Raw genomic sequence first — 26,022 nt, 5'->3', positions numbered from 1 at the left:
CGGTCACCCTCCAGTGGGAGGGACAGACTCCGTGTCCCATAGCTCCTTCTGTCTGTGTCACCCTGCAGTGGGAGGGACAGACTCCGTGTCCCATAGCTCCTTCTGTCTGTCACCCTGCAGTGGGAGGGACAGACTCCGTGTCCCATAGCTCCTTCTGTCTGTCACCCTGCAGTGGGAGGGACAGAGTCAGTGTCCCATAGCTCCCTTCTGTCTGTCACCCTGCAGTGGGAGAGACAGACTGTGTGTCCCATAGCTCCTTCTGTCTGTGTCACCCTGCGGTGGGAGGGACAGACTCCGTGTCCCATAGCTCCTTCTGTCTGTCACCCTGCAGTGGGAGGGACAGACTCCGTGTCCCATAGCTCCTTCTGTCTGTCACCCTGCAGTGGGAGGGACAGACTCCGTGTCCCATAGCTCCCTTCTGTCTGTCACCCTGCAGTGGGAGAGACAGACTGTGTGTCCCATAGCTCCTTCTGTCTGTGTCACCCTGCGGTGGGAGGGACAGACTCCGTGTCCCATAGCTCCTTCTGTCTGTGTCACCCTGCAGTGGGAGGGACAGACTCCGTGTCCCATAGCTCCCTCTGTTCCTCTGTCTGTGTCACCATGCAGTGGGAGGGACAGACTCCGTGTCCCATAGCTCCTTCTGTCTGTCACCCTGCAGTGGGAGGGACAGACTCCGTGTCCCATAGCTCCTTCTGTCTGTGTCACCCTGCAGTGGGAGGGACAGACTCCGTGTCCCATAGCTCCCTTCTGTCTGTCACCCTGCAGTGGGAGAGACAGACTGTGTCCCATAGCTCCTTCTGTCTGTGTCACCCTGCGGTGGGAGGGACAGACTCTGTGTCCCATAGCTCCTTCTGTCTGTGTCACCCTGCAGTGGGAGGGACAGACTCCGTGTCCCATAGCTCCTTCTGTCTGTCACCCTGCAGTGGGAGAGACAGACTGTGTCCCATAGCTCCATCAGTCTGTGTCACCCTGCGGTGGGAGGGACAGATTCCATGTCCTTCTGTCTGTGTTGCCCTGCTGAAGGAGAGGTGAGAGAATGATGCACACACATTAAAAGGGGGGCACAACTACCAGGTTGCTCCAGACATGGAGGGCCAATTACCTTTAATAATCCAATGGTGGTAAATGTAGATATCTGGGCACACCGGGTGGTTTCTTTATTTGGAATACAGACATGGAGACAACGTTTCAGCATTACATTAATATTTATTAATCTTTCTCAAGTGTGTTCCAAATAAAGACTGCGTTTTAGAAGAAACCATTAGGTGGGCCCCGACATCTGCTTTTACTAGCACTGTGCTGCCCTGGAGGCGGAGGGGTTCAAACGGTGCTGCCCTGGGGTGGGAGGGGTTCAAACTGTGCTGCCCTGGAGTGGGAAGGGTTCAAACTGTGCTGCCCTGGAGTGGGAAGGGTTCAAACTGTGCTGCCCTGGAGTGGGAGGGGTTCAAACTGTGCTGCCCTGGAGGGGGAAGGGTTCAAACTGTGCTGCCCTGGAGGGGGAAGGGTTCAAACTGTGCGACCCTGGAGTGGGAGGGGTTCAAACTGTGCTGCCCTGGAGGGGGAAGGGTTCAAACTGTGCTGCCCTGGAGTGGGAAGGGTTCAAACTGTGCTGCCCTGGAGGGGGGAACTGTGCTGCCCTTGAGGGGGGAAGGGTTCAAACTGTGCTGCCCTGGAGGGGGGAAGGGTTGAAACTGTGCTGCCCTGGAGGGGGGAAGGGTTCAAACTGTGCTGCCCTGGAGGGGGGAAGGGTTCAAACTGTGCTGCCCTGGAGGGGGGAAGGGTTCAAACTGTGCTGCCCTGGAGGGGGGAAGGGTTCAAACCGTGCTGCCCTGGAGGGGGGAAGGGTTCAAACTGTGCTGCCCTGGAGTGGGAGGGGTTCAAACTGTGCTGCCCTGGAGTGGGAGGGGTTCAAACTGTGCTGCCCTGGAGTGGGAGGGGTTCAAACTGTGCTGCCCTGGAGGGGGAAGGGTTCAAACTGTGCTGCCCTGGAGGGGGAAGGGTTCAAACTGTGCTGCCCTGGAGTGGGAAGGGTTCAAACTGTGCGGCCCTGGGGTGGGAGGGGTTCAAACTGTGCTGCCCTGGAGGGGGAAGGGTTCAAACTGTGCTGCCCTGGAGGGGGAAGGGTTCACACTGTGCTGCCCTGGGGTGGGAGGGGTTCACACTGTGCCGCCCTGGGGTGGGAGGGGTTCACACTGTGCCGCCCTGGGGTGGGAGGGGTTCACACTGTGCGGCCCTGGGGTGAGAGGAGTTCACACTGTGCGGCCCTGGGGTGGGAGGGGTTCACACTGTGCGGCCCTGGGGTGGGAGGGGTTCACACTGTGCGGCCCTGGGGTGGGAGGGGTTCACACTGTGCGGCCCTGGGGTGGGAGGGGTTCAAACTGTGCGGCCCTGGGGTGGGAGGGGTTCAAACTGTGCGGCCCTGGGGTGGGAGGGGTTCAAACTGTGCGGCCCTGGGGTGGGAGGGGTTCAAACTGTGCGGCCCTGGGGTGGGAGGGGTTCAAACTGTGCGGCCCTGGGGTGGGAGGGGTTCACACGGTGCGGCCCTGGAGTCGGAGGTGCAGTCTAGTTTGAATGGTTATATGCGGGGCTGTGTGCCCTGCAATGGGAGGGACAGTCTCCGTGTCCCATAGCTCCTTCTGTCTGTGTCACCCTGCAGTGTCTTCTGTCTGTGTTGCCCTGCTGAAGGAGAGGTGAGAGAATGATGCACACACATTAAAAGGGGGGCACTACTACCAGGTTGCTCCAGACATGGAGGGCCAATTACCTTTAATAATCCAATGGTGGTAAATGTAGATATCTGGGCACACCGGGTGGTTTCTTTATTTGGAATACAGACATGGAGACAACGTTTCAGCATTACATTAATATTTATTAATCTTTCTCAAGTGTGTTCCAAATAAAGACTGCGTTTTAGAAGAAACCATTAGGTGGGCCCCGACATCTGCTTTTACTAGCACTGCTGATGTGTGGGACAGGCTCTGTGCTGCCCTGGAGGGGGAGGGGTTCAAACGGTGCTGCCCTGGAGGGGGAGGGGTTCAAACGGTGCTGCCCTGGAGTGGGAAGGATTCAAACTGTGCTGCCCTGGAGTGGGAGGGGTTCAAACTGTGCTGCCCTGGAGTGGGAAGGATTCAAACTGTGCTGCCCTGGAGTGGGAAGGGTTCAAACTGTGCTGCCCTGGAGTGGGAGGGGTTCAAACTGTGCTGCCCTGGAGTGGGAGGGGTTCAAACTGTGCTGCCCTGGAGTGGGAGGGGTTCAAACTGTGCTGCCCTGGGGTGGGAGGGGTTCAAACTGTGCCGCCCTGGGGTGGGAGGGTTTCACACGGTGCCGCCCTGGGGTGGGAGGGTTTCACACGGTGCCGCCCTGGGGTGGGAGGGGTTCACACGGTGCCGCCCTGGGGTGGGAGGTGCAGACTAGTTTGAATGGTTATATGCGGGGCTGTGTGCAGGTTTCAGTCAGTACAGCCATGCAGTGACCCCGCTTGTAGGCAGTTTATGCGGGTTGTACCTAATGTTTAGTGAATCCCAATCTACTTTGGGATGTTTCCAATCACTGGGTAACACTAACATGCTGTTTCTGTTCTCCTGTTGTTCCTCCAGGTCCGTTTCTGCCCAAATCTTGATGCACACACGTGGATTTCCTCTGGGGGCCACTCTGGCCTGATTAGACTTCACTGTGTCAAAGGCCTCTTCTCCTCCGTGGCTGAGAAATTCATTCAGGAGAAGAGTGCACAGTTCCAAGCAAAGTTTGAAGAAGCCGACACGGTTCGGGAGTTCGATTATAGCCCCGAGGTCCAGCATTGCATTGTACAGATATAGACACTGATGATCTGCTCCTACACCAGCTCTGCTAGAGCCTCCGTGTGCAGGGTAAAGAGAGCCTTCTCATCCGCCTGCTGAGTGACGCACGGCTAACCATGTGTCTAGGAAACTCTTTAACCAGAGGAGCCCAGTCTGTGACAAACTGGGTCCTCAGGGCTTGGCCTTACCAACCATCATATTAATTGTGTGAACTTTTGTTATGAATGGGTTCTATTATAAATCTGTTTATTTTACTGCCCAGTTAGCGTCTAGTTTTATACGTCAGACTTCCTGTTTTTTAACCAATTTTTAGTTTTGTTGTACTGCTCTTCACCCTGGTCTGGGCAGGAACCTTTACTTCTCTATTTATGGAATAGTTATTTTTAAAGCTGCCAGGATGTAACTGAAGTTCCAACTGTCCCTCACACAGAATTCCAGCTTCCTGCACTGGAGCCATCTTCAGTGGAGATTGGAGAACCAGCCCTGCACACATTTAAACTGCGGAGGCCTCTGAGTACCAAAACTTGCCGTGCTCTGGGCATTTCTCTGACACTCAGAGGGTTAGTGGTCACACAATAAATCCACGCTTTTAGTCCCAATAACCTTAATTGAGGATGATATGTGGATGATGGGAATTAGTCATGTGACAGATTCAGAATAGCAGTAGCATGCTGAGGGTGCTGCCTGGAGGTAGTTGTGGTGTTTGTGCTCAGTATATGTATGGCCGTGTCGCTGGAGGCATGGCTGGTGTATGTATGTCACTCTGTATAATCGCTCATATTGAGCTACCTGGGGGTCATCATGTTGTTTATTAAAATCTTATGTTTTATAATGAAATGTGTGTTGGCTGCTGCTTCAACTGATATCAAATCTGGTTCCGATCTGCTCTCCATATTGCCCAAAAGCTAGATCACTGGGTCCTGTGGGGAAAGAACCAGCAGGGTTTGCAAATCCATTTCAAAGCTGGTTGGGGGCCGCCTGTGTGTGTGAGGGCTGGGGGAGGGGGTCAGTGTGGATGCTGACTGCAAAATGACACACAGAATAGCGAGCTTTCATCGTGTTTAATTTAAAAAGAACATTACAGGACTCACAGTGTGTTACAGACAGAAACAGTCACAGTGTAACAAGACAACATGTTCACAAACTCCACTTACACAGCCAGTGGCCTCTTGGGTATTGCAGACACAGCCGGCATTGCAGTAAGGATGCCATTTGAATCCACTAGTCTACTTATCTGTGTTTAATTTGGAGGGAGGGACTCCCCATGTACAGTGAGAGACAGGGAGAATCCAGACTTTAATCTACTCTGAAAACCAACCAAAACAAAATGATTTGTAGCTGCCATGCAACCTTTATCGCTGTTTGCCTCATTGAAAAAGGGGCTTGTAGTTGAGACCACACATTTTGTAGGTAAAGGTAATGCTGTGTTCTTTGGAGTTTTCTTAAAATGGAGACTCCAAACCCCTACAATGATTCTTGAAGGCTTGTTTAGACCCTTGACATTTTCTAATGGAATCTTAATCCAGGCTCTGGTTCCCAGACCCACCATGTTCTGCCACAGACAGATTGGGAGAACAGATTGCTGAATTCCAGAGTTCACAGCCTCGTTTCAAAATATAGACCAAACTAGTCAACTTGGAAAGACTGTCCAAGATGCTTTTTACAGCCTAAATAGTTACCCTGGGCTGTTGACTTCTCGGCTGTTAAATAAAGTCCAGATTGTTGGACTATTCTTTGTAGGACCTGCCACTGGCAAACTTGACATGTACAAACATCGAGACATACACACAACACAGGACATTATACAATATCAGACCAAGGACAGAGCACACATTACAGTTTCACGGTGGAGAGTGGACCTCATGATCACTTTGGAATGTAGGTAGAAGGCTGAGTTGGCAGTGAGTAGCGGAATCAGAGAGTGAGTGTGGCACAGCTACAGAAAGCAGTGCGGCCATCGATGATGATGGACGAGGACTAAAATGTCTCTTCCTCCCTTCCATTTAATAAATGTCTGCTTGCCCCCAGGCAGATGATGTCTTCTCAGACATAGAGACATCACCTCGACCACTGTGAGCAGTTGTACTGTGTTCAATGTGAGACCATGTTCCAGGATTTGTATAAAGTGTCATTTTGGCACAAATTTCTAAACATGGAGTAATCAACATGAGCGTTTCCTTGCTGTCCATGGAGATTGTACTGCTACTATGTTTCTGTGCTACTAGTGTAGCTCTAACCAAGTCTGCAGCGATTGAACATTGTGATGGGGTTACATTTAGTGATAGTTACTGAGCATATTGGGCAATACGTGGTGTTATACAGAGATCTATATATAGGAAGCAATACAGAAAGGGTGTACATGGGACTAGAGCGGGGTTTATAGTGATAGCAACACAGAAAAAGGCAGAGTATGAAGGATCCGAGTGGCCATTCTCTTCCAGCTGATTTAAGACTTGCAGTGCAGAACCAGCTCATGTGGCTGACTTTGTCAGCTGATCACTTTTAACAAATGGTGTAATCCCTGCACTGCTGGGTTTAGCTGGGTGGAGAGAGATTCTTGCTATTAGAGCTACTGTACTTGGAGTGTTCCTGTAATCAAAATATGGCTCTTGTGTGTCTATATTAAAGGAGCAGTTAATCCAGACCAATAATCTCAATGAAGTGGTCTAGGTGCAGCGGTCTTGTCCTTTTAACTCTGCAATGTAAGACTTTACAGTTTTGTAGATATGGCAGTTTCCATTACAAGGTTAAAGCTACCTCCGGCCACTATAGACGTTTCTTTCTCCAGAGCTGAGCGAAGCTCTGTCCTCGAATCTCGAAGTACTGTTAATGTCGGCATACGATTGGTGGAGTGCAGGGTTTGGCTGCGCATGCATAGCTCCAATCTATTGTTCTCTATAAGAAACTTTAGATTGTTGCAGATGGTGGAAGACATCAGCTGCGCTGGAAACGAGGTAAGTAATCTTTCTATATCTTTCATATTTTAATACCAAGGAGAGTGGGCAGGATACAGGGCACACCATATTAAAGTGTTCCTGGCAGGAAGCATGGTGCCCTCTGACTCTTCCCCACATTGCTCTCTGTAAACTAACCTCTTCTAATTACTGGGTCACAGACAGTGTAGCGACTTTACCACCGTATTTTAAACCCATGTACTGCATTAAAAGTCTTAATGTGACGATTAACCGTCTCATTGAGATTCAGACATTCCTACATACACGGGTATACACAACATGCATCAACAAACAGCCCGGCTCATATACATTAACATTTGGTGTGCATCGCTGGAGCCTGCTGGGCACCTGCTCTGGGGTTGGAAATACTTTTTCACGTTTTTCTCCCATTATTAAGCCACAAATACCATGGTCCACCTATTTTGATAAACTGTGAAACGTGGCCGAGGGTGTAGCCATGGTTTAATCAGTCCCTAGCACTGTTTAATGTCTGCTAGCAAATAGCAGCACTTCCACTAGCATTATATCTCCCTGTTGTCACGGTCTACATGACATGTCTTCCATATTTTAATACTGTTTGATGCACATTCTGGCAGCTAGTTAAGTGTGGGAACCTTACAGTTTCACTTGTGATAATTTTAGTGGAAGGAGAGGAAAATTGCTCTGTAACTATTTGCTCCTGGATACTGGGTGACTGGAAGGAAACCGTGCCCATCCACAACAAGTTCAGGGCTCTCCAGATATGATTGCTTACTGAACTTTGGCCTTCACAATCTGCAGAAGCTCATCTCACTCTCTGGTTTCGCTTTTGGGAATGGATGGCGAGGTGTGGAGGGGCATTACCATCAGCCCATTGGGTCCTGGCACTGTGGACAATCCCCCATATCTTCCAGATATTTCTCCACCTGTATTGTGCTCATGAAGAAGTCGAATTTACTCTGTAGGACTTCAGTGGCTTCTCTCAGGACTGTGTCTGGATCATGACTTCCATCTATGGACAAAAGAAAAGAGTTCGGAAATTAGCAAATACCAACATGAGAGGAGGCTTCATATTTGCTTATGTTTCTTGTTACTAGAACTCCACAGCAGCACATTAACACAGAGAGAAAAACAACCAATCAGAAAAAAGTTAGATACAATAAAACTCCCCTCCCTACACATAACATCCTCTTTCTTTGCTGCTCCACATCAGCACAGGCCAGAGTACCACTGCTTCCTGCTCTTGTGGGAGACACTGGAATGGCAATTTACTTTATTTTATTTAGTCTATATTTCTAATTTGCTTTTTGATTATTTTGGGGGATTGTTTTTTGTCTTTATCTATTATGTTTCCCCCCTGCCATATTCTGTTCCCTGTTACTGCCACTGGGGCTCTTTGGTTGACTATTCCACTTTTTACTCCATCTATTCTTTTCCTGTACACAGTTTACATTTTCCTATAATCTGGTGTGCATGCAGTATTATGATTGGTTTTCTATCACTGCCGTCTTAAGTTTTTTCCCCGTTGTGGGTTTTTTCGCTGCTCGAGAGGCTCCCTCTTAGCTGCCTCCCACGTGTTTGCTCTTGGCCTCCTGGGACGATCCCAACGACCGGAGTTTAACTCCCCTACCGAGCTTCGGCCGGCATTTGCTGCGGCCCATGTGGGTGCTTCTGTCCCTCCCCCAGCTGGGGGTCCTTCCCCATGGGTATCCCCTCATAGGACGCAGGGACACCGCGTGAGGCGGGTGCTGGCTCTCAGGCACGGGTAGATTTCTTTCTCTAGTTTAGGGCTTTCTGGCAATAGCTCGGCCCCAGGCACCTCAGAGTTGTGGGTTTAATTCCTGAGACAGTCTTCATGTCTCTCCAAGGATGATGTCATGAGTGGCGTACTACCATCAAGGATGGATATGTGAAGTCAAAACAACATCAACCCTTAATGGATAAATGTTTATTTATGCTGCAGTACCTGTGGCGAAACCAACCTCGCCTCTGGACATTGGAGAAGCCTGTTTGCCCGCCTCCTGCCTGCTGACTATGGCCCCTGGGAGATTTATCCCTTTAAATACAGTATTTGGGCATATTGTATTTTATTATATGTTGCTACCATGTGGCTAATGGAGTTTTGCCTCTGTCCTTGGAGATAATTGGATTACTTCCCAATTATCTCCAGGATAGAAGACTCTGTAGTACTGGTTTTGGGCAGAAAAGCCATGCTTCATTTGGTCAAATAGGACTTTCCCTTAACTTTTTAACCCCTGAACCGATTGCCCTGATTTTTGAGTGTGTGTATATTTCAAGCATGCTGATTCTGAAAATGTATTAAAAAAAATTTGTTTTATGTTTGTGGCATGTATATTTTGGAAGTTATTAATATTTGGTAAAAACTGTATTTCTCTGCCTGTGATAATTATATTAACTATTGTGTTCAGTAATCATATCACAGGCAGAGGGTAGGATTTTGTGTGGGAGTGTCTGTGTATATTTTACAGATTGATTGGTTGTTCTGTAAAACCCTGTGGGCTGTACTATGTTTGTGGATTGGGAATAAAAGAGGCTGTATGTGCCAGTACAGTCAGTTCTGCTTTGACCTCAAAACGAAGTGTCGTCTCGTTATTGAGGGAATTGGATTGTATGCTGATTGCCAGGAGTGTAAGCTGATTCAATGCTTTTCCTGTTCAGCTGTTTACAGCATTCATATGCTTGAGAGTATTCGTATGCTTCTCCGGTTCGGTGGTTGTGGTGTCTGCTGCAGTGCTTGGAGTCCTCAGGAAGCGCTAGGAGCATCCTTCAACGGAGGTACCCAGTCGGGGTGTCCGTCGATCCATTACAGTACCTTTATAGCCTGGAGAATGCATTTCTGCATTTCCTTACCCACATATAGATCTGTTTTTCATTTTCTCCTCCAGGGACACCGGACTCTTGCCTGCCCCTGTCAGGTTAGGGCCTACTCATGCAGCCTGTGTGTACTACTCCTTATGCCTTGGAATTCCGTCCCGGCACGGTGTTTCTCTACACCCTGTTCCAAATTATTATGCAAATTCTATTTAAGTGTCACGAAGATTAAATAGTTTATTTTTCAGTTTAACATATGGATGGCATTGTGTCTCAGGGCTCTTTTGATCACTAAAAACAATCTCGGACACCTGTGATAATTATATTGCCAGGTGAGCCTAATTTAAGGAAAAACTACTAAAGGAGGGTGTTCCACGATATTAAGCAGAGCACCATTTTCATGCAATATGCGGAAGAAAAAGGATCTCTCTACTGCCGAAATGAGTGAAATAGTTCAATGCCTTGGACGAGGTATGAAAACATTAGATATTACACGAAAACGTAAGCGTAATCATCGCACTATTAAGAGATTTGTGGCTGGTTCAGAGCACAGACGGGTTTGTGCAGATAAAGGCACATTGAGGAAGATTTCTGCCAGATCCATGCATCGGATCAAGAGCAGCTGCTAAAATACCATTATATAGCAGAAAACCGATATTTGAAGCTGCTGGTGCCTCTGGAGTCCCACGGACATCAAGGTGTAGAGTCCTCCAGAGTCTTGCAACTGTGCATAAACCTTCTATTCGGCCATCACTAACCAATGCTCACAAGCAGAAACAGCTGCATTGGGCAGAAAAATACATGGACTAATTTTCAAACAGTCCTGTTCACTGATGAGTGCGGTGGAACCCTGGATGGTCCAGATGGATGGAGTAGTGGATAGTTGGTGGACGGCCACCCTGTTCCAACAAGGCTGCGACGTCAGCAAGGCGGTGGTGGAGTCATGTTTTGGGCCGGAATCATAGGAAGAGAGCTGGTTGGCCCCTTTAGGGTCCCCGAAGGTGTAAAGATGATATCTGCAAAGTATGTGGAGTTTCTGACTGACCACTTTCTTCCCTGGTATAAAAGGAAGAACTATGCATTATGTAATAAAATCATCTTCATGCATGACAATGCACCATCTAATGCTGCTAAGAATACCTCTGCATCAATGGCTGCTATGGGGATAAAAGGAGAGAAAGTCATGGTGTGGCCTCCATCCTCCCCTGACCTCAATCCTATTGAGAACCTTTGGAGCATCCTCAAGCAAAATATCTATGAGGGTGGGAGGCAGTTTACATCCAAACAGCATGTTACAAAGACCCATCTTATTGTTATATTTTGCCTTTTCTCATTTAAACCCTATTTTACCGGCATTCAGTTCATACGAACGGATTACACAAACTGTTATAAAGTCTTGTTCGTTGGTACGAACAATGGACCACCCGACCTTTGGCGTGTGCCACCACTTAACCGCGTCACCCTTCGAAGTACCGAATGGCCGACCACCCGGCGAGCGGAGTGTGCCGCTCATTGACCGCACAAGGTGTTGCGGTCTGCGGTTAACCACAAGCTAATCGACGGTCCCAGGGGACCCTCCATTTGTGCTCAATTCCCCGAAGGGAAACTACTGAAAGACTAACGAATGGGGGACCACCTACGTTCTGGCGTGTGGCATCGATTAGAACGTTCATTTTGCGGTTAACCGCAGGTTAAGTACCCCTTCCGGATGGTCTCCGTTCGTGTCCCGATCGGCCGGGACAACCAGACTGGTAGCGGGGATTTGTATGACTATCTACCCGTCCTCCGCTCCATAAGTACGGAGTTGAGGCCCCGCTGTCCATTGACGGACCTAAAAACATGGCCGCCATCAAGGTCCTACAATCCAACTGCCGAACAGGACTTTATATAGCAGAAATCTCCCGTTCTGTTCGTGGGATCTGGGCGCAATTCGTACAATTGATGCATCCAGATCTGAGCTACCGAACAATTCGTGGAATGGACTATATGTTGTTAATAATTCCAAAGTTATGTATTTTTATGCTGTTTTCTAGGACACAATAAAGCATGGTCTTTTGGGAGCTTGGAGATAATTAGATTGTATAACCGTTGGCCTCATTATCTCCAAGCTGGGCGGGTACTAGTTTGAAAGATACAATGTATTGTGATTGGTTGACTCGTTGCATTGTACCTGTATCCCACCAGGTCCATAGGGGGCTGTCCCTGGACCTGGGGACTTGCATAAATTGCCATGCTTGTGTGCCAGTAAAGCCAGTTGGTTTTTACCCTCAACTCGCAGCCTCGACTCGTGTTGTAGGGATCCGGGAATCCTAGCTTTACTATAGCTAGTGGGAGATTCTACATTTACAGGTTTCTACCGATTTGAAGCATCGTTCGACTCTCTGACTTCGGGAACCAGGACATCCAAGCGATCCAACCTCCTGCTAGACCAGAGGCAATCGTAACACAGCAGCTCTGGGAGGCTATTCTGACATCTTGCAAACAAATTCAAGCAGAAACTGTCCAAAAACTCACAAGTTCAATGGATGCAAGACTTGTGAAGCCTCTATCAAATAAGGGGTAACGTGACCTGTTAAAATGTTTAAAAAGTTAGAATGTTGTTATAAGTTTGATTGAAATAGCTTTTGATTTCAGTAAATATGCTGCAAACACAACAAATGACAATTCTCAGTTCTTTACAACCTATAGAGTGTTTTGAAACTTACTGTGCGTAATAATTTGGAACGGTGCATTGTAAGTTTTTTATGTTTAAAAAAAATACTGTGATCATTAGGAGGTTTGTTCAATAAAATTTGAACTGTACTCTTAAGAGTTGATAACATGAGAATTATGCTGACTGTTATTTACATCAATCATTTAGGTAAATGAGAAAAATATAATTTGCATAATAATTTGGAACAGGGTGTATATAGCGCTAACAGATTCTGTAGAGCTTTACTATAAATAGGACAATTACAAAAAAGTTACAGGACTGATAGGTTGGAGAGGACCCTGCTCAAACGAGCTTACATTCTATAGTATATGGCTGCTTATTACATTATTAGAGGGTGCGACCCTCTCATACACTCAGCCTAATACTGATATAGCTACCAATTACATTAGTAGAGGGTGCGGCCCTCTTATACTGATATGGAGACTAATTGCATTATTAGAGGGTGCGACCCTCTCACAAACTCATTATAATTATTATAATAATAATGAACACAGCCCATTATTGATATTTATTCTACATACTGTGGTTTTACCGCTGATGTTACAGCTCTTACAGTACATATCGCTGCTTTCCTTGCCGATTGACCCTCGTTGCCCGGCCCACTCTACCTCCTGGCGGAAGAGGTATTACGGGGGAGAACCTCCCATCAGATTCTAATGGTCCCTGGTACCCTATCAGGCAGAATATGGACTGTTTGATCTGGCTGTCACAGCTCCTATGATTGGCTTACTGTTCCTGGAGGTTTTTACTCTTACTGGGGAGCCCCAAATATTCCAGATATATATTCAATTTTATAACATTCATTGCACTGAGCAAGCAATCTCACAATGCTATTATTATTTATGCCGTTATGGACAACCTCCTCAGGCAGCCTCTCCTAGCGGGAGATTCTGATGCCTTCGAGGGCAGACATGCACTATCTCGCAAGCACAACTCACATCCCCAGGTCTGGAAGTACTGGTACACGCTAGGTGCGGGAACAGACCGGAGGCCCGTGGCAATACTGTGTTCCCTACCCATTAGCTATTTTGGGAGAAGTGAGAGGAAGACATCTGAAGACGAAGATGGATGACTGGATTTGGTTGTGGCCCAAATTACCCCAGAGTTCGACATCAAGACCGACACGAACTTCACAAGGTCGGGGGGCGACCTTTCGAAAAGGTATCGATCAAGCACTGAGTCTGCTCAGGTTAAGCCATCCAAAGTTCTTGAACCCCGGCACGGATCCTACCTTGGAAAAACTGCCCCCTGGATATGTCTGTCGTTGGAGAAAGAGCCTTATGTTCTATATGCATACTAGGCATCGCAGAAATGTCATTGTGCACTGAACGAAGATAGCTGTTTTTTCTCTTCGTATTGATGCCAGGATTTCTGACCTCGAGTCTTGGGTCCCTTTGCTGAGGGCCTATTTTGGTGGGTAACCATCTTCAGAACTTCACACTTACATGGACCTATATACCCCATTCAACTATGCCCTATTTTCGGTGTGACGAGTGTCCCATCGGGCCCTACTCTGGTTCCTTTGACAGGGCTAAACAACAGCGGGGTGGTACATCCAGCCATTTGACTACTCCACTTTCGCCCTGTACGGACAACGGTCTCACAATTAGACACCGAAATCCAGGCACTGTTCAACATGGACCAATTCAGTTTCTTGTTTCCTTCTACAGCTCTATCCTTCTAGTTTAAATGTTGTAGGATGTATTTACACACTGCCATAATCCTCCGGCTTCATTTACCAACTGTAACGGATCACCTGGCACTCCGACTGGGCACCTCCGTTGATGGATGCTTCCTACTTGACGTCGACGAATATAAGCTCCGCACTGCACCGGACACCACAACCACCGCAGACTCCGTAGCTTAACTGGAATCCCGCCGTCTTCCTTCCACCCTGGATCAACCTCTGACCTCCAAGACCGTGTGGGGGAGACCTCTCCTCCATGAGAGCATAACCGGAACAGCTCTTAAAAGAGCAAAGTGATTAGAACCCAGGGGAGTATACAGAGTATAGCAATCCCCAATGTGATTGTTATTATTATTGTTATTATTATTATTATTATTATTATTATTATTATGGACATTTATATAGCGCCAACAGATTCCGTAGCGCTTTACAATATTATGAGAGGGGATTTAACTATAAATAGGACAGTTACAAATAAACTTACAGGAACAATAGGTTGAAGGTCAATCGAGCTTACATTCTATAGGAGGTGGGGTGTAAAACACATTAGGACAGGAATTTGAAATCAAATAAGGTGGGCTGCCCTTTAGGAGAGGGCAAGAGACAGGTATGTGAGGTAAGGGTTAGTCTTGGAGGCCATAAGCTTTCCTAAAGAGATGGGTTTTAAGGCACTTTTTAAAAGATGCAAGACTAGGGGAGAGTCTGATGGCGGTAGGCAGGCTATTCCATAGGAAGGGAGCCGCCCGCGAGAAGTCCTGCAAGCGCGAGTTGGCCATACGGGTGCTGACAACGGACAGGAGGTTGTCACGGGCAGAGCGGAGAGACCGAGAAGGGACATACCTATGGATCTGTGAGGAGATATAAGAGGGGCTAGAGTTGTTCAGTGCTTTATAGGTGTGAGTTAGTACCTTGAATTGACTCCTATAGCATACAGGAAGCCAATGTAAGGACTGGCAGAGGGGTGAGGTGTGAGAGAAACGACTAGAGAAGAAAATCAGTCTAGCAGCAGCGTTCATTACGGACTGTAGGGGTGCAGTACGGCTTTTGGGAAGACCAATCAGGAGAGGGTTACAATAATCCATGCAGGAAATTACTAGAGCATGGACAAGCTCCTTGGTAGTATCTGGTGCAAGAAAGGGGCGGATGCGGGCTATGTTTTTAAGATGGAATCTACAGGATTTGGCAACATGCTGGATGTGAGGCTCAAAGGTGAGACCAGAGTCAAGTATGACGCCAAGACAGCACGCTTGCAAGGATGGACTGATGTTGGTACCACAAACTTGAAGGGAGAGCGAAAGAGGAGGATCAGTATTAGGAGGAGGAAAGACAAGGAGCTCAGTTTTTGAGAGATTGAGTTTCAGAAAGCGGGAGGACATTCAGTCAGAGATGGAAGAAAGGCAAGCAGTGGCACGTTGCAGGACGGCAGGGCAGAGGTCCGGGGAGGAGAGATATAGCTGGGTGTCATCAGCGTAGAGGTGGTAGTGGAATCCAAAAGAGTTAATAAGTTTGCCAAGAGAGGCAGTATAAAGAGAAAATAGAAGGGGACCAAGGACAGTGCCTTAGGGGACTCCAACCGAGACAGGACGTGGGGAGGAGGTATCATTAGAAAAAGAGACGCTGAATGAGCGTTGGGAGAGATAAGAGGAAAACCACGAGAGGACAGAGACCAAGCGATTGAAGAGTTTGAAGAAGGAGAGCATGATCAACGGTGTCAAAGGCCGCTGAGAGGTCAAGAAGAATTAGTATGGAGTAGTGGCCTTTGGATTTAGCTGCGATTAGGTCGTTGGTCATTTTGATAAGGGCAGTCTCTGTAGAGGGGAGAGGGCGGAAGCCAGATTGAAGGGGGTCAAGGAGAGAGTTGGAATTGAGGAAATGAGACACACGGGTAAAGACAAGTTTTTCCAGAAGCTTTGAGGAAAAAGGGAGCAGGGATATGGGACTTTAGTTAGAGGGGGTGGATGGGTCGAGGGATGTTTTTTTTAGTATAGGTACTACAGTGGCATGTTTAAGGTCAGCAGGGACGATGCCAGAAGAGAGAGAGCAGTTGAAGATGTGTGTTAAAGAAGGCACGAGACAAGTGGAGAGAGATCTGATAAGGTGAGATGGGACAGGATCGAGCGGACAAGTGGTGGGGCGAGAGGAGCAAAGAAGAGCAGACACCTCTTGGTCAGTAGCTGGGGAGAATGTCTGAAGGGTAGGAAAGGCATGATTTATGTGTGGTTGAGAAACAGAAAGGCAAGGAGGGGAGACTTCTTTTCTTAGCTGTTCAATCTTGTCAGTGAAGTAACATGCAAAGTTATCAGCAGTAAGGTTAGTTTGGGGGGTGGCCACAGCAGGGCGAAGAAGAGAATTAAAAGTGTCAGACGCCTGGGGTTGCGGGAACATGAACTAATGAGAGAAGAAAAATAGGACTGTCAGCAAGGGCTGCACTGTATGAACACAATATGAATCTATAATGGAGAAAGTCTGATTGTGTGCAAGACTTCCTCCAGGAGCGTTCAGCACAACGGGAGCATCTTTGCAGGTAGCGCGTTGATTTAGTATGCCATGGTTGGGGGCGGGTCCTCCTCGAGGTGCTTGCTTGGAGTGGCGCTGCAGCATTCAAGGCAGATGTAAGAGCAGAGTTATACGTGGAGATAGCCAGTGAAGGACAGGAGAGGGAAGGGATGGACAGCAGTCGTGAATCAATGTCAGCTGACAACTGCTGGACATCAAGAGAATTAAGGTCCCTCCTGAGTTGTGGGGGGTTAGGCTGAGGTTGTTGGGTGAGAGCAAATGATAAGAGGTGGTGATCAGAGAGTGGAGTGTTGCAGATATTAGATACTGTACATGCATAAGTGAAGATTAGGTCAAGGGTATTGCCAGCTACATGGGTGGGAGAATTTGCCCACTGCGATAGCCCGAGAGAGGAAGTAATTGAAAGTAGTTTAGTGGCTGCAGAGGTCAAAGGTGGTGTAACGGAGCTCCGTGTACTCCGACCGAGTACCCTCCGTTGATGGACGCTTCCTAGCTTGCGCCGAGGACCACAAGCACCGCACTGGACACCACAACCACCTCAGACTCCACTACCGCCGTAGCTTAACTGGAGCCGCGCCGTCTTCCTTCCACCCTGGATCGGCTTCTGTCCTCCAGGACCGTGTGGGGAAGACCTCTCCTCCAGGAGAGCGTATCCGGAACAAGCTTTTAAAAGAGCTAAGTGATTAAAGCTCAGGGGAATATGCAGAGCATAGCAATCCCCAGTGTGATACAGCAATTCCCTCCAATAACGAGACGAGGCTACGTTTTGAAGGGTCAAGAAGAACTGAGGACTGGAACACCCAGCCTGCTTTTTATTACAAGTGTACACATACAGGCCACACCCAGGGGGATGCATACAATAACCAATAGTATCATGGGTGCAACCCACACATCCCCTCCCCTTAGTGTGACACATAATCCCATTATACATACAGTTAAAATATACTTTTTACACAACTTCCCGAGATGATACCTCTGCTCAGAAGATTCTGCAGGACTTGGTTGATTGGGAGTGCTAGGTGTTAATGCTGTTTTAAGGGGCCCAGTCTGAAATATAAGGTCTGAGGTTAGAAAAAAAAAATTAAATAAAACACACTATTATGGGTGGGGAGACATGGGGCTATTGAGGTAATTAATTAGAGATGAAAAACTAAAGGAGAGATTATAGCAGTTCCCCTCCAATCATGAGACAAGACTACATGTTGAGGGTCATACAGGAACAGAAAGTTTTAATGACACACACTGGTCTTTTATGCAAGTTTTACAGCAAAGGTGACGCCCAGGTGCCCTAGTTGGGCACCGAATACAAAACATACAAGCCAATAAAAACAGGTTTACATTTGGACACTCCCATACAATGTACACAATCCCTCCCCTCGGCCTGTGATACAATTAACAAAGACAATGGATTAACTCAATTAACTCTTAGCAGAAAAAACATATATATAGTCTGGAAAACTCCACATATCCCCCTGAAAACCCTGATCTGGGTGAACAACATATCCAAAAATCACCCAGATCAGGAATTTCCTGGAAGTCATAATTTTGACCAACCGCAAGCATGGCCCCATGCCCAAAACAGTTCCATAGAATCAGGGCTAACGGTCGGTCTCTCTGTCTGGAGTACAAAAGTACATAACTCACATGAACAGAGCCTGTTTAAAGTTTTTCAGCCAGGTTTATTACAGGGGCCATAGTCACAGGGCAAGAGGCTGGCCATTAGTCCTTTCCAAAGTTGCTTTCGTCACACCAACGTTCGCAACACCCCTGTGGGGCGATCGGGCACATCTGGTCCATCTGTATACCCTTCAGCTAAAATTCGACCGTTTGTGTTCCACCGAGCGGCTAAGATCAGTGACAGCTCATCTTCGTGTATAAAGGTCTCCATTACTTAATGAATCCGGACTGCTTATCACTCTTCTGTGACCGCGCCTTTGGACGCAAAACTCAACCTCTATTTACGCTCCCCTTGTTCGTACCTCGAGGCTTCACAGTCTACCTAGGAAGTCGAACCTCTCCTCACTTCTCGAGTGAGGTTCTTGGGTTTTTGATTGAGGTGCCCTTAGGAGTTCTTTGTCTACCACAGTCACGGTTTCCTCAATCCGCTTCGAGTACTGGAGACATCTGGAGTGCGACCGCGTGCCCCTCCGCACAATTGCCCGCTTGATAGATCTTTTCTTGGATGAAGACCACTCACCGTGTACATCACGGGGGGAAATGGATGAGCTCCATTCGGTCCTGCCCCAAGCTTTATCGTGGACTCAAACACGAATCTTGAGGTTGGAGAACTACAGGATGATCGGAGAAGCCACCTTCTACATCAAGAATAGAGTACAGATGGCAGTTTATTTTGCGAGCCCAGGCCCGCCAGTGCACTTCAAACTATTGCGTCTGGTTGTGTATGGACTACGTGTGTCGACATTACTATACATTGACTGTTTTGACGGAACCGTATCACAGTTTCCCAAGTGCAGGAAATCTATCTACGGGTTGAATTTTGTCCACACTTTGAGGATCATCAACGACTGGCAGCTTCTTCGACCAAGCTACAGCCATAACTCGCTGTTGTAAAGTCAATTTGAGATTTATTTATTTATTTATCTCCCGGATTATTTGCCAGTGACAAAGGCATCATTCTGGTTGTTGAATGCGCATTAAAACGGCAAATATGAAGCCTCCTGTCATGTTATAAAATTGTAGATAATGCTAGCTTTAGTGTACCTATAATCTTAATTTTATTAATGACCGGAGGCGAGTATTTCCATCCCATTTTTCATCCCTCCCTTGTTTGGTTTCTTGCCAGTAGTTTGGGTAATCAGGTATGAATGCAGCCCTGCTTGCTGTTTCGGCTTCCTGTCACTGGTTCATGTTTCTGCCTCTTACATAATGGTTGGGATTTCTGTATATTACGGTAATTCTGGTTGTTACACTGGGTGCCTGTTTGTTCAGAGTACATTTCATTGTCTAACCAGCCCTTTCGATTCTGTTTCTCTCGTTTCAGTATAAAGTCCGTCCGTGGTACCATGTCTGACATTTCTTCTCGGATGGATGACGTTGTAGCATTGATTATATCCTAGGACTTGGTTTCGCTCTGCATTGTTATTTCTGCCTTTTGTTCTGTTTTGTCGCAGCTTGAAAGAGGACATTATGAGTGAGGAGGGGAGTTTTATAGTACCAAACTTTTTCTGATTGGTTGTTTTTTTTCTGTGTCAATGTGCTGCTGTGGAGTTCTAGTAAAGAGAGACTTAAACAAATACTCGCCTCCTGTCATTAATAAAATTAAGATTATAGGTACACTAAAGCTAGCATAATCTACTATTATATTGATCATTCTAACAATTTAAGTGTTAAGAGTTCTAAAAGTGGGGTAGTCCATCGTGGAACCAGCAGACACATTCCATTGGTGCCTTAGCTGCTTCTAATCTTTACACCACTTTTAACAACACTTGGAATAATCTTCCCCCCGTGACCTTTGTTTAATATCGTAAAACCCTTCTTCTTCATGTCCCTGACCGCTCCTCCGGAATACCTTAATGGTAATGGCTAAAGAGTGGTAACATATTATTAAATGACTTTGTGTTGTACTAAATGTGACCACCTAATACCTTTTACCAATAAATTACCGATCCATCCACTGGGCACACTAGCATACCTTAACCCCTTAACGACGAGTGACGGACGAGGTCCGTCACTCAGGGGAATGCGTTAATGACGAGTGACGGACCTCGTCCGTCACCCGTTAAAATTAACCCCAGATCGCCGCGATCGCGGGGTTAATGGTGCTCCGGTCTGCCTCTGCATTAGAGGCAGACCGGGAGCACCGGATCGGGCTGTCAGAGTACATGTGCCCGCTCTGACAGCATGCCAGAGCGGGCACATGTGCTCTCTATACTCACCTCCGCCTCCCTGCACTTCCTGGTTCTGTGTGAAGTGCAGGGAGCCGGATCTTCAGTGATCCTGCCCCCTGGTGGAAAGAAAATATAGTCAAATTAAAATCCCCCCCCCTTTACCCATTTTAATAAAAAATTAACCCCTTCCCTGCCAATTGATCACTGACTACAGTGATCAATTGGCAGGGATTACATTTTACTAAGATCTGATTTTTTTTTTAACCCCTGAGGGTTAATTCTTTTTTTTTTTTAACCCTCAGGGGTTCAATTTATTTAATTAATTAATTTAAATATTTTAAAATTATAAATTTAGCTAGCTGGGGAGGGTGGAAGTTAGTGGGGAATTGGGGGATTTAGTATTACGCTAACTAGGGGTTAACGTTAAAAAAAGTTTAAAAATACGCTTTAAAAAGTTAAAAAATTAAGTTAAAAAAAAAGTTTTAATAACATTTAAGTAAAAAATGTAAAAAAATAAACCCTTTACCCAGTCCAAATAAAAATTAACCCCTTCCCTGCCAGTCGATCACTGCCTACAGTGATCAAAATACAGATCACAGTATTATACTGTTCTAATTTTTTTTTTTTAACCCCTGACGATTAACTTTTATTTATTTTTTAACCCTCAGGGGTTAAATTTATTTAATTAACTAATTTAAATATTGTATAATTAAATATTTTGCTAGCTGGGGTGGGTGGGAGTTATGGGAAAATGGGGAATTTACTGTTAGTGCTGCTTACTGCTAGTTAGGGGTTAACGTAAAAAAAAAGCTTAGAAAAATGTTAAATCTGTAAAAAAAAGTTTTACGAAAGTTTAGGAAACTTTAAAAAAATGAATAATCAAAACAAAAGTTTAAAAAATAGTTTTAAAAAGTAAAAAAATACATTTAATAACGCTCATTACCACTACACCTGGTACAAGCTAGCGGAAAAATGATCCCACGCTAAGGTTCAAAATATGCCTTTTGAAATACCCTGGGATGTCTTCTTTAAGAAATGGTATGGCTTTATGGGGTATTTGGATTATATAGCCTGGTAAAATACTCTAAAATGGGACATGGGCACAGCGTAAAAATTCAAAATTTGAAAAAAAATGGAATGGCTCTGTCCCAAATGTGCCCCTCCGATGTCCACATATACCTGGCAAAGGTACATACGGGGGTATTTTTGTACTCAGCAGACATAGCTGAGCAACATATGAAGTATTATACAGTGGTAGTACACATAAGGTTTGCAAAATATACTGTGCAAACTCACTTTGTGTGTCAAAAAGGCAGAAAAAACGCTTATTACCACTACACCTGGTACAAGCTAGCGGAAAAATGATCCCACGCTAAGGTTCAAAATATGCCTTTTGAAATACCCTGGGGTGTCTACTTTAAGAAATGGTAGGCCTTTGTGGGGTAGTTTGAATTTAAAACCTGCGAAGATGCTTGGAAATTGCACTTAGGCCCGGCGTCAAAATTCAAAGTTCGGTCAAAACTGATATGGCTTGGTCTCCTATATGGCACTGTAGCTTCACGAAATAGTGCCATAGACATACAATGGGGGTGTCCTTTTACTCAGAAGACTTAGCTGAGCATAATTTGGGGGGTTTGAACTTAGTGGCACACATGAAATATACAAAATGCCCAGCAAAAATGCAATCCGTATGTAAAATATGCACAAAATTATTTTTTACCACATACTTTGGCATGTAATGGTAAAAAAAATGGGGGCATGTTAAGGCACAATATGCACCTTACGAGATACCCTGGAGTGTCTACTTTTACAAATGGTAGGCCTTTGTGGGGTTTTTTTGAACAGTCAAACTACTATAATACCCCAAATGGAAGCATAGGCTCATTAAATCCGTCTCTCAAAATTCTACTGTGAATACTGAAAAGGACAGGTCTCCTGTATGGCACTGTAGCTTCACGAAATAGTGCCATAGACATACAATGGGGGTGTCCTTTTACTCAGAAGACTTAGCTGAGCATAATTTGGGGGGTTTGAACTTAGTGGCACACATGAAATATACAAAATGCCCAGCAAAAATGCAATCCGTATGTAAAATATGCACAAAATTATTTTTTACCACATACTTTGGCATGTAATGGTAAAAAAATGGGGGCATGTTAAGGCACAATATGCACCTTACGAGATACCCTGGAGTGTCTACTTTTACAAATGGTAGGCCTTTGTGGGTTTTTTTTGAACAGTCAAACTACTATAATACCCCAAATGGAAGCATAGGCTCATTAAATCCGTCTCTCAAAATTCTACTGTGAATACTGAAAAGGACAGGTCTCCTATATGGCACTGTAGCTTCACGAAATAGTGCCAAAGACATACAATGGGGGTACCGTTGTACTCAGCAGAAGTAACTGAACACATAATAAAACTTTGTACAGGAATAGCACACACCAAATTTACAAAATACACATGAGAAGTTCTTTGTTATAAGTTTGTGTGCGAAAACCCCCAAAAAACACAATTTTACTCCAATATTTAGCAGAGGTTGGCGGTAAAATGGCTACGTAGAAAGTGTCAAAACAACCTTAGGTAAATAGCCTGTGGTGTCTACTTTATATAAATATATACTTTTGTGTGGCAATTTTGTTTTCTTTTATGGCTATTAGGCTTACAAGACAAACATACCAAATTCTAAAATCGCTCCACATAAAAAGTGTATTTTACTCCTTGTGCTTTGTGACCTGTAACTACCAAAAAAAACTGAAAATCCCAGACACATTATATATTCTGTAATTCAGAACAACTAAATGAATTTATTTTTAATTACTTTCCTTAACCTGCACTAATTATGTACACATTATGATTGCAAAAACTGTAAAAAAAAACACACAAAAATTCATTTTTTTGCATATTTCTGTATTTTTTTTATAATAAATAAGCATTTATATATATACATGTGTTACATCAAATTAAAGCCCTTTCTGTCCTTTAAAAAACGGTATATAATATGTGTCGGTGCAATAAATTAGTAAAATGCAAATTGCAGTTGAACGCAAACAGCAAAAAATGCAAAAAATGCCGTTGTCATTAAGTGAAAGACAAGCTTCTGAAGCTCTGTCCTTAAGGGGTTAAGGACTGAGTTGGAGAGCACTTCTCTAAGCACATGGATATTCAACACACATCTCCAGCTTGGAATGTGACTTAGAACGCAGAACTTTGTAAACAATTAGCAATAAATCAACTGCACTGCACTATAGTTATTGGATTTGATTGTTGTGTAGTTTAGTGTTGGCTCAGTAATAAAACTCCATGTATAAGCTGTAGTTGATTTCCGTTTGCTGTATGTATAAAAATAGTCACCAAAACAACTTTAGCTTAATGAAGCAGTTTTAGTATATAGATCTAACTGCTCAATTCTGTCATTAAGAAGCCAAACCAATTGCTGAATTTGTGGTGGAATCTCGGTAAAAATAAATTTAGTAGGCCGAGATTACCACGTGGCATGTGTACGTGCATATGCTGACGTATCGATCAGTTGGTTGCACGAGGCAAGATACGATCAGTAGTGTACGGAGCATGTGCAAGAATACAGGATATAGTATTCCCCTCCTCCATTGTGCTGGACAGGCCATGCGGTCAAGCAGGAAGTTAATTCTTATTTGTGTTGATTGGTCAAGAGAATGTGCGGGTGGAGCTTAATATGGGAGGAGTTATGTGCCTATATAAGGAGCCTGCACTATTGTCCGGGGCTCAGACTTTGCTGTATTTTGGTGACGCTAGTCCCGATCGGTGAACCGAATAAAGAATCTCTTCCTTCCTGAAGAAACCTGTGTCCATCTCTCTGTGCTTGGCTTCCGTCAGTTTCTCCGGTATCATTTGGTGCGTTGGCCGGGAAGCTCATCGTTCAACGGTAGCTGAGAGGCAGAGGCGTGAGACGGTCTATCTTTGCCCACGTTCTCTACGGCTGCACCCCTGAACTTCTGCGTGGACCTCCCTTCGTCTCGGCGCCACTGGTCTGTTGTCCAGGAGATCATCGGCCTCTACGTGAGAAGTGCTGGGGTGTCCCCGTCGATGAGTGTGAACTCAGGTTCAGGAACGAGGAGGTAAGACAACTGCTGTTTTAGACGGCAGGACCCACTAGGGGTATACCGATTGTGCGGTAGGCCCAAAGGGGTTTTGAATCTGTGTATCTGCCCCCTCTGTCGGAGGGAAGGAGCGAAGGCGCACCGCTCGATCGAACGCTCTTTAGTCAGACCGTTTGATTTGGTTAGTCAGGCGGGGTCCTGGTGTAAATAGCCCTAGCCGGACACCGGTGTCTTGTCTAGACTAGCGTTCTAGGGTGTATATTACGTTCGCTAGGTCGGAGGGACCGGGAGACTAAGCGGCGCCTGTGTAAATTCGGTTCGCTAGTTCTCATCCTATCTGGGCTAAGTGGGAAGGCGTGTAAATTTGGAACCCACTAGACTTTTGATAGTGCGACTAAGAGGCGCCTGTGTAAATTCGGTTCTCTAGCTCGCTATATATGTGGTGATTGGGCAGTGTGGCTAACCAAAACGGGTGTATATAGTTTTAGGTAGTCCATCAAGGTACTGGCCAATAGTTTAGTTGGGAATTGTAAATGTGTTAACGATTGTTTAGTAAAGTGTATATCTTGTTAGATAGCGCGAGCTCAGCCGTCTAGCGAGAGTGTTAATAGTGTGTTGCTGTATTATAGTGCACGGTACCATAACCCTGTATATTTACTGACATTGTATATAAGTACTAATCATTGTCGTCTATTGCATGTTTAACACCATAACCACTAATAATTGTATTGTGACCTTAACTTGTGCTTTGACCTATGCTAACCGTACTGTAACCGCTATTTGTAAAAGACGATGTTACTGGGGTGTGTTATAGACGGGTAATTCGTATATAGAGAATTATAGCGTGGGTGACTGTATAGTTACGCCAAAGGGCATAATATTGATTATATAGTGACTGGTGTAGCAGCTGTGTGTGTACGGGAATTCCCTGAGTGTTTATTGTTATTGTGTACGTTTCACTTGGTAACCGTACCACGTGGTGCTGTTGCCAGAGGAAACGGGTGTGACTGTTGAATAGTACGCGTGTATAGTATTCGTTGTCGACGACGTTCCATTGTTAAGTATGGGTGCGTCGCAGTCAACGATTCCGGATCCCTTAGGATGTATGGTGAAGAATTTTAAAAAGGGATTCAAAATTTGTGATTTCGGGGTTAAGATGTCTCCTGTACGTTTGGTCACTTTGTGTACTAGGGAGTGGCCTACTTTGGTTGCGGCATGGCCGCCACGTGGCAGTTTGGATCCAACTCTGGTACAGCGCTTACACGTGGCTGTATCAGGTAGGCCTGAACTTTACGGCCAGTTTCCTTATATTGATTGTTGGAGACAGGCCGTAAATGACTCGCCAAAATGGCTCCGGACATGCCACGAGGAGCAATGTCGCCTCATGGTAGCTAGGACTTGTTCGTCCACTAGGACTGGTGTTAGGCCCATTTTGGACACGCCCCCTGAGTCCGAGATCCCTTTGCCGCCCCCTTACTTTCCGTTAAGAGGAAGTGACGCAAATACAGGAAGTCCTGCAACCCTCCCCTCATTACCCCCATCCACTTCCGCTTCCTCCTCCAGTACAGGATCCACCCCCCCTCGTACTAAATCTCCCCTTCCGGAACCAGATAGAC

General features: G+C 45.9%; 2 protein-coding genes across 2 annotated transcripts in view; one reads left to right on the top strand and one right to left on the bottom strand.

The window, feature by feature from the left end:
• Positions 1-4,634, top strand: part of GTF3C2 (general transcription factor IIIC subunit 2) — a 118,716-nt gene extending 114,082 nt beyond the window's left edge. Inside the window, exon 19 of the mRNA XM_063441884.1 lies at positions 3,597-4,634. Within this exon, the coding sequence (XP_063297954.1) occupies positions 3,597-3,815 (219 nt within the window). The 3' untranslated portion in view covers positions 3,816-4,634. The remainder of the gene's footprint in view (positions 1-3,596) is intronic.
• A 2,221-nt stretch (positions 4,635-6,855) lies between these two features.
• The window catches only part of SLC30A3 (solute carrier family 30 member 3), a 56,602-nt gene continuing 37,435 nt past the window's right edge, over positions 6,856-26,022 (bottom strand). Inside the window, exon 8 of the mRNA XM_063440766.1 lies at positions 6,856-7,742. Coding sequence (XP_063296836.1) covers positions 7,597-7,742 — 146 coding nt within the window. The 3' untranslated portion in view covers positions 6,856-7,596. The remainder of the gene's footprint in view (positions 7,743-26,022) is intronic.

Source organism: Pelobates fuscus, chromosome 2 (genome assembly GCF_036172605.1).
Source record: "Pelobates fuscus isolate aPelFus1 chromosome 2, aPelFus1.pri, whole genome shotgun sequence".
Classification (NCBI taxonomy): Eukaryota; Metazoa; Chordata; class Amphibia; order Anura; family Pelobatidae; genus Pelobates; species Pelobates fuscus.
Note: the sequence above shows the minus strand (reverse complement) of the source record. Positions and strands in the feature narration are given on the sequence as shown.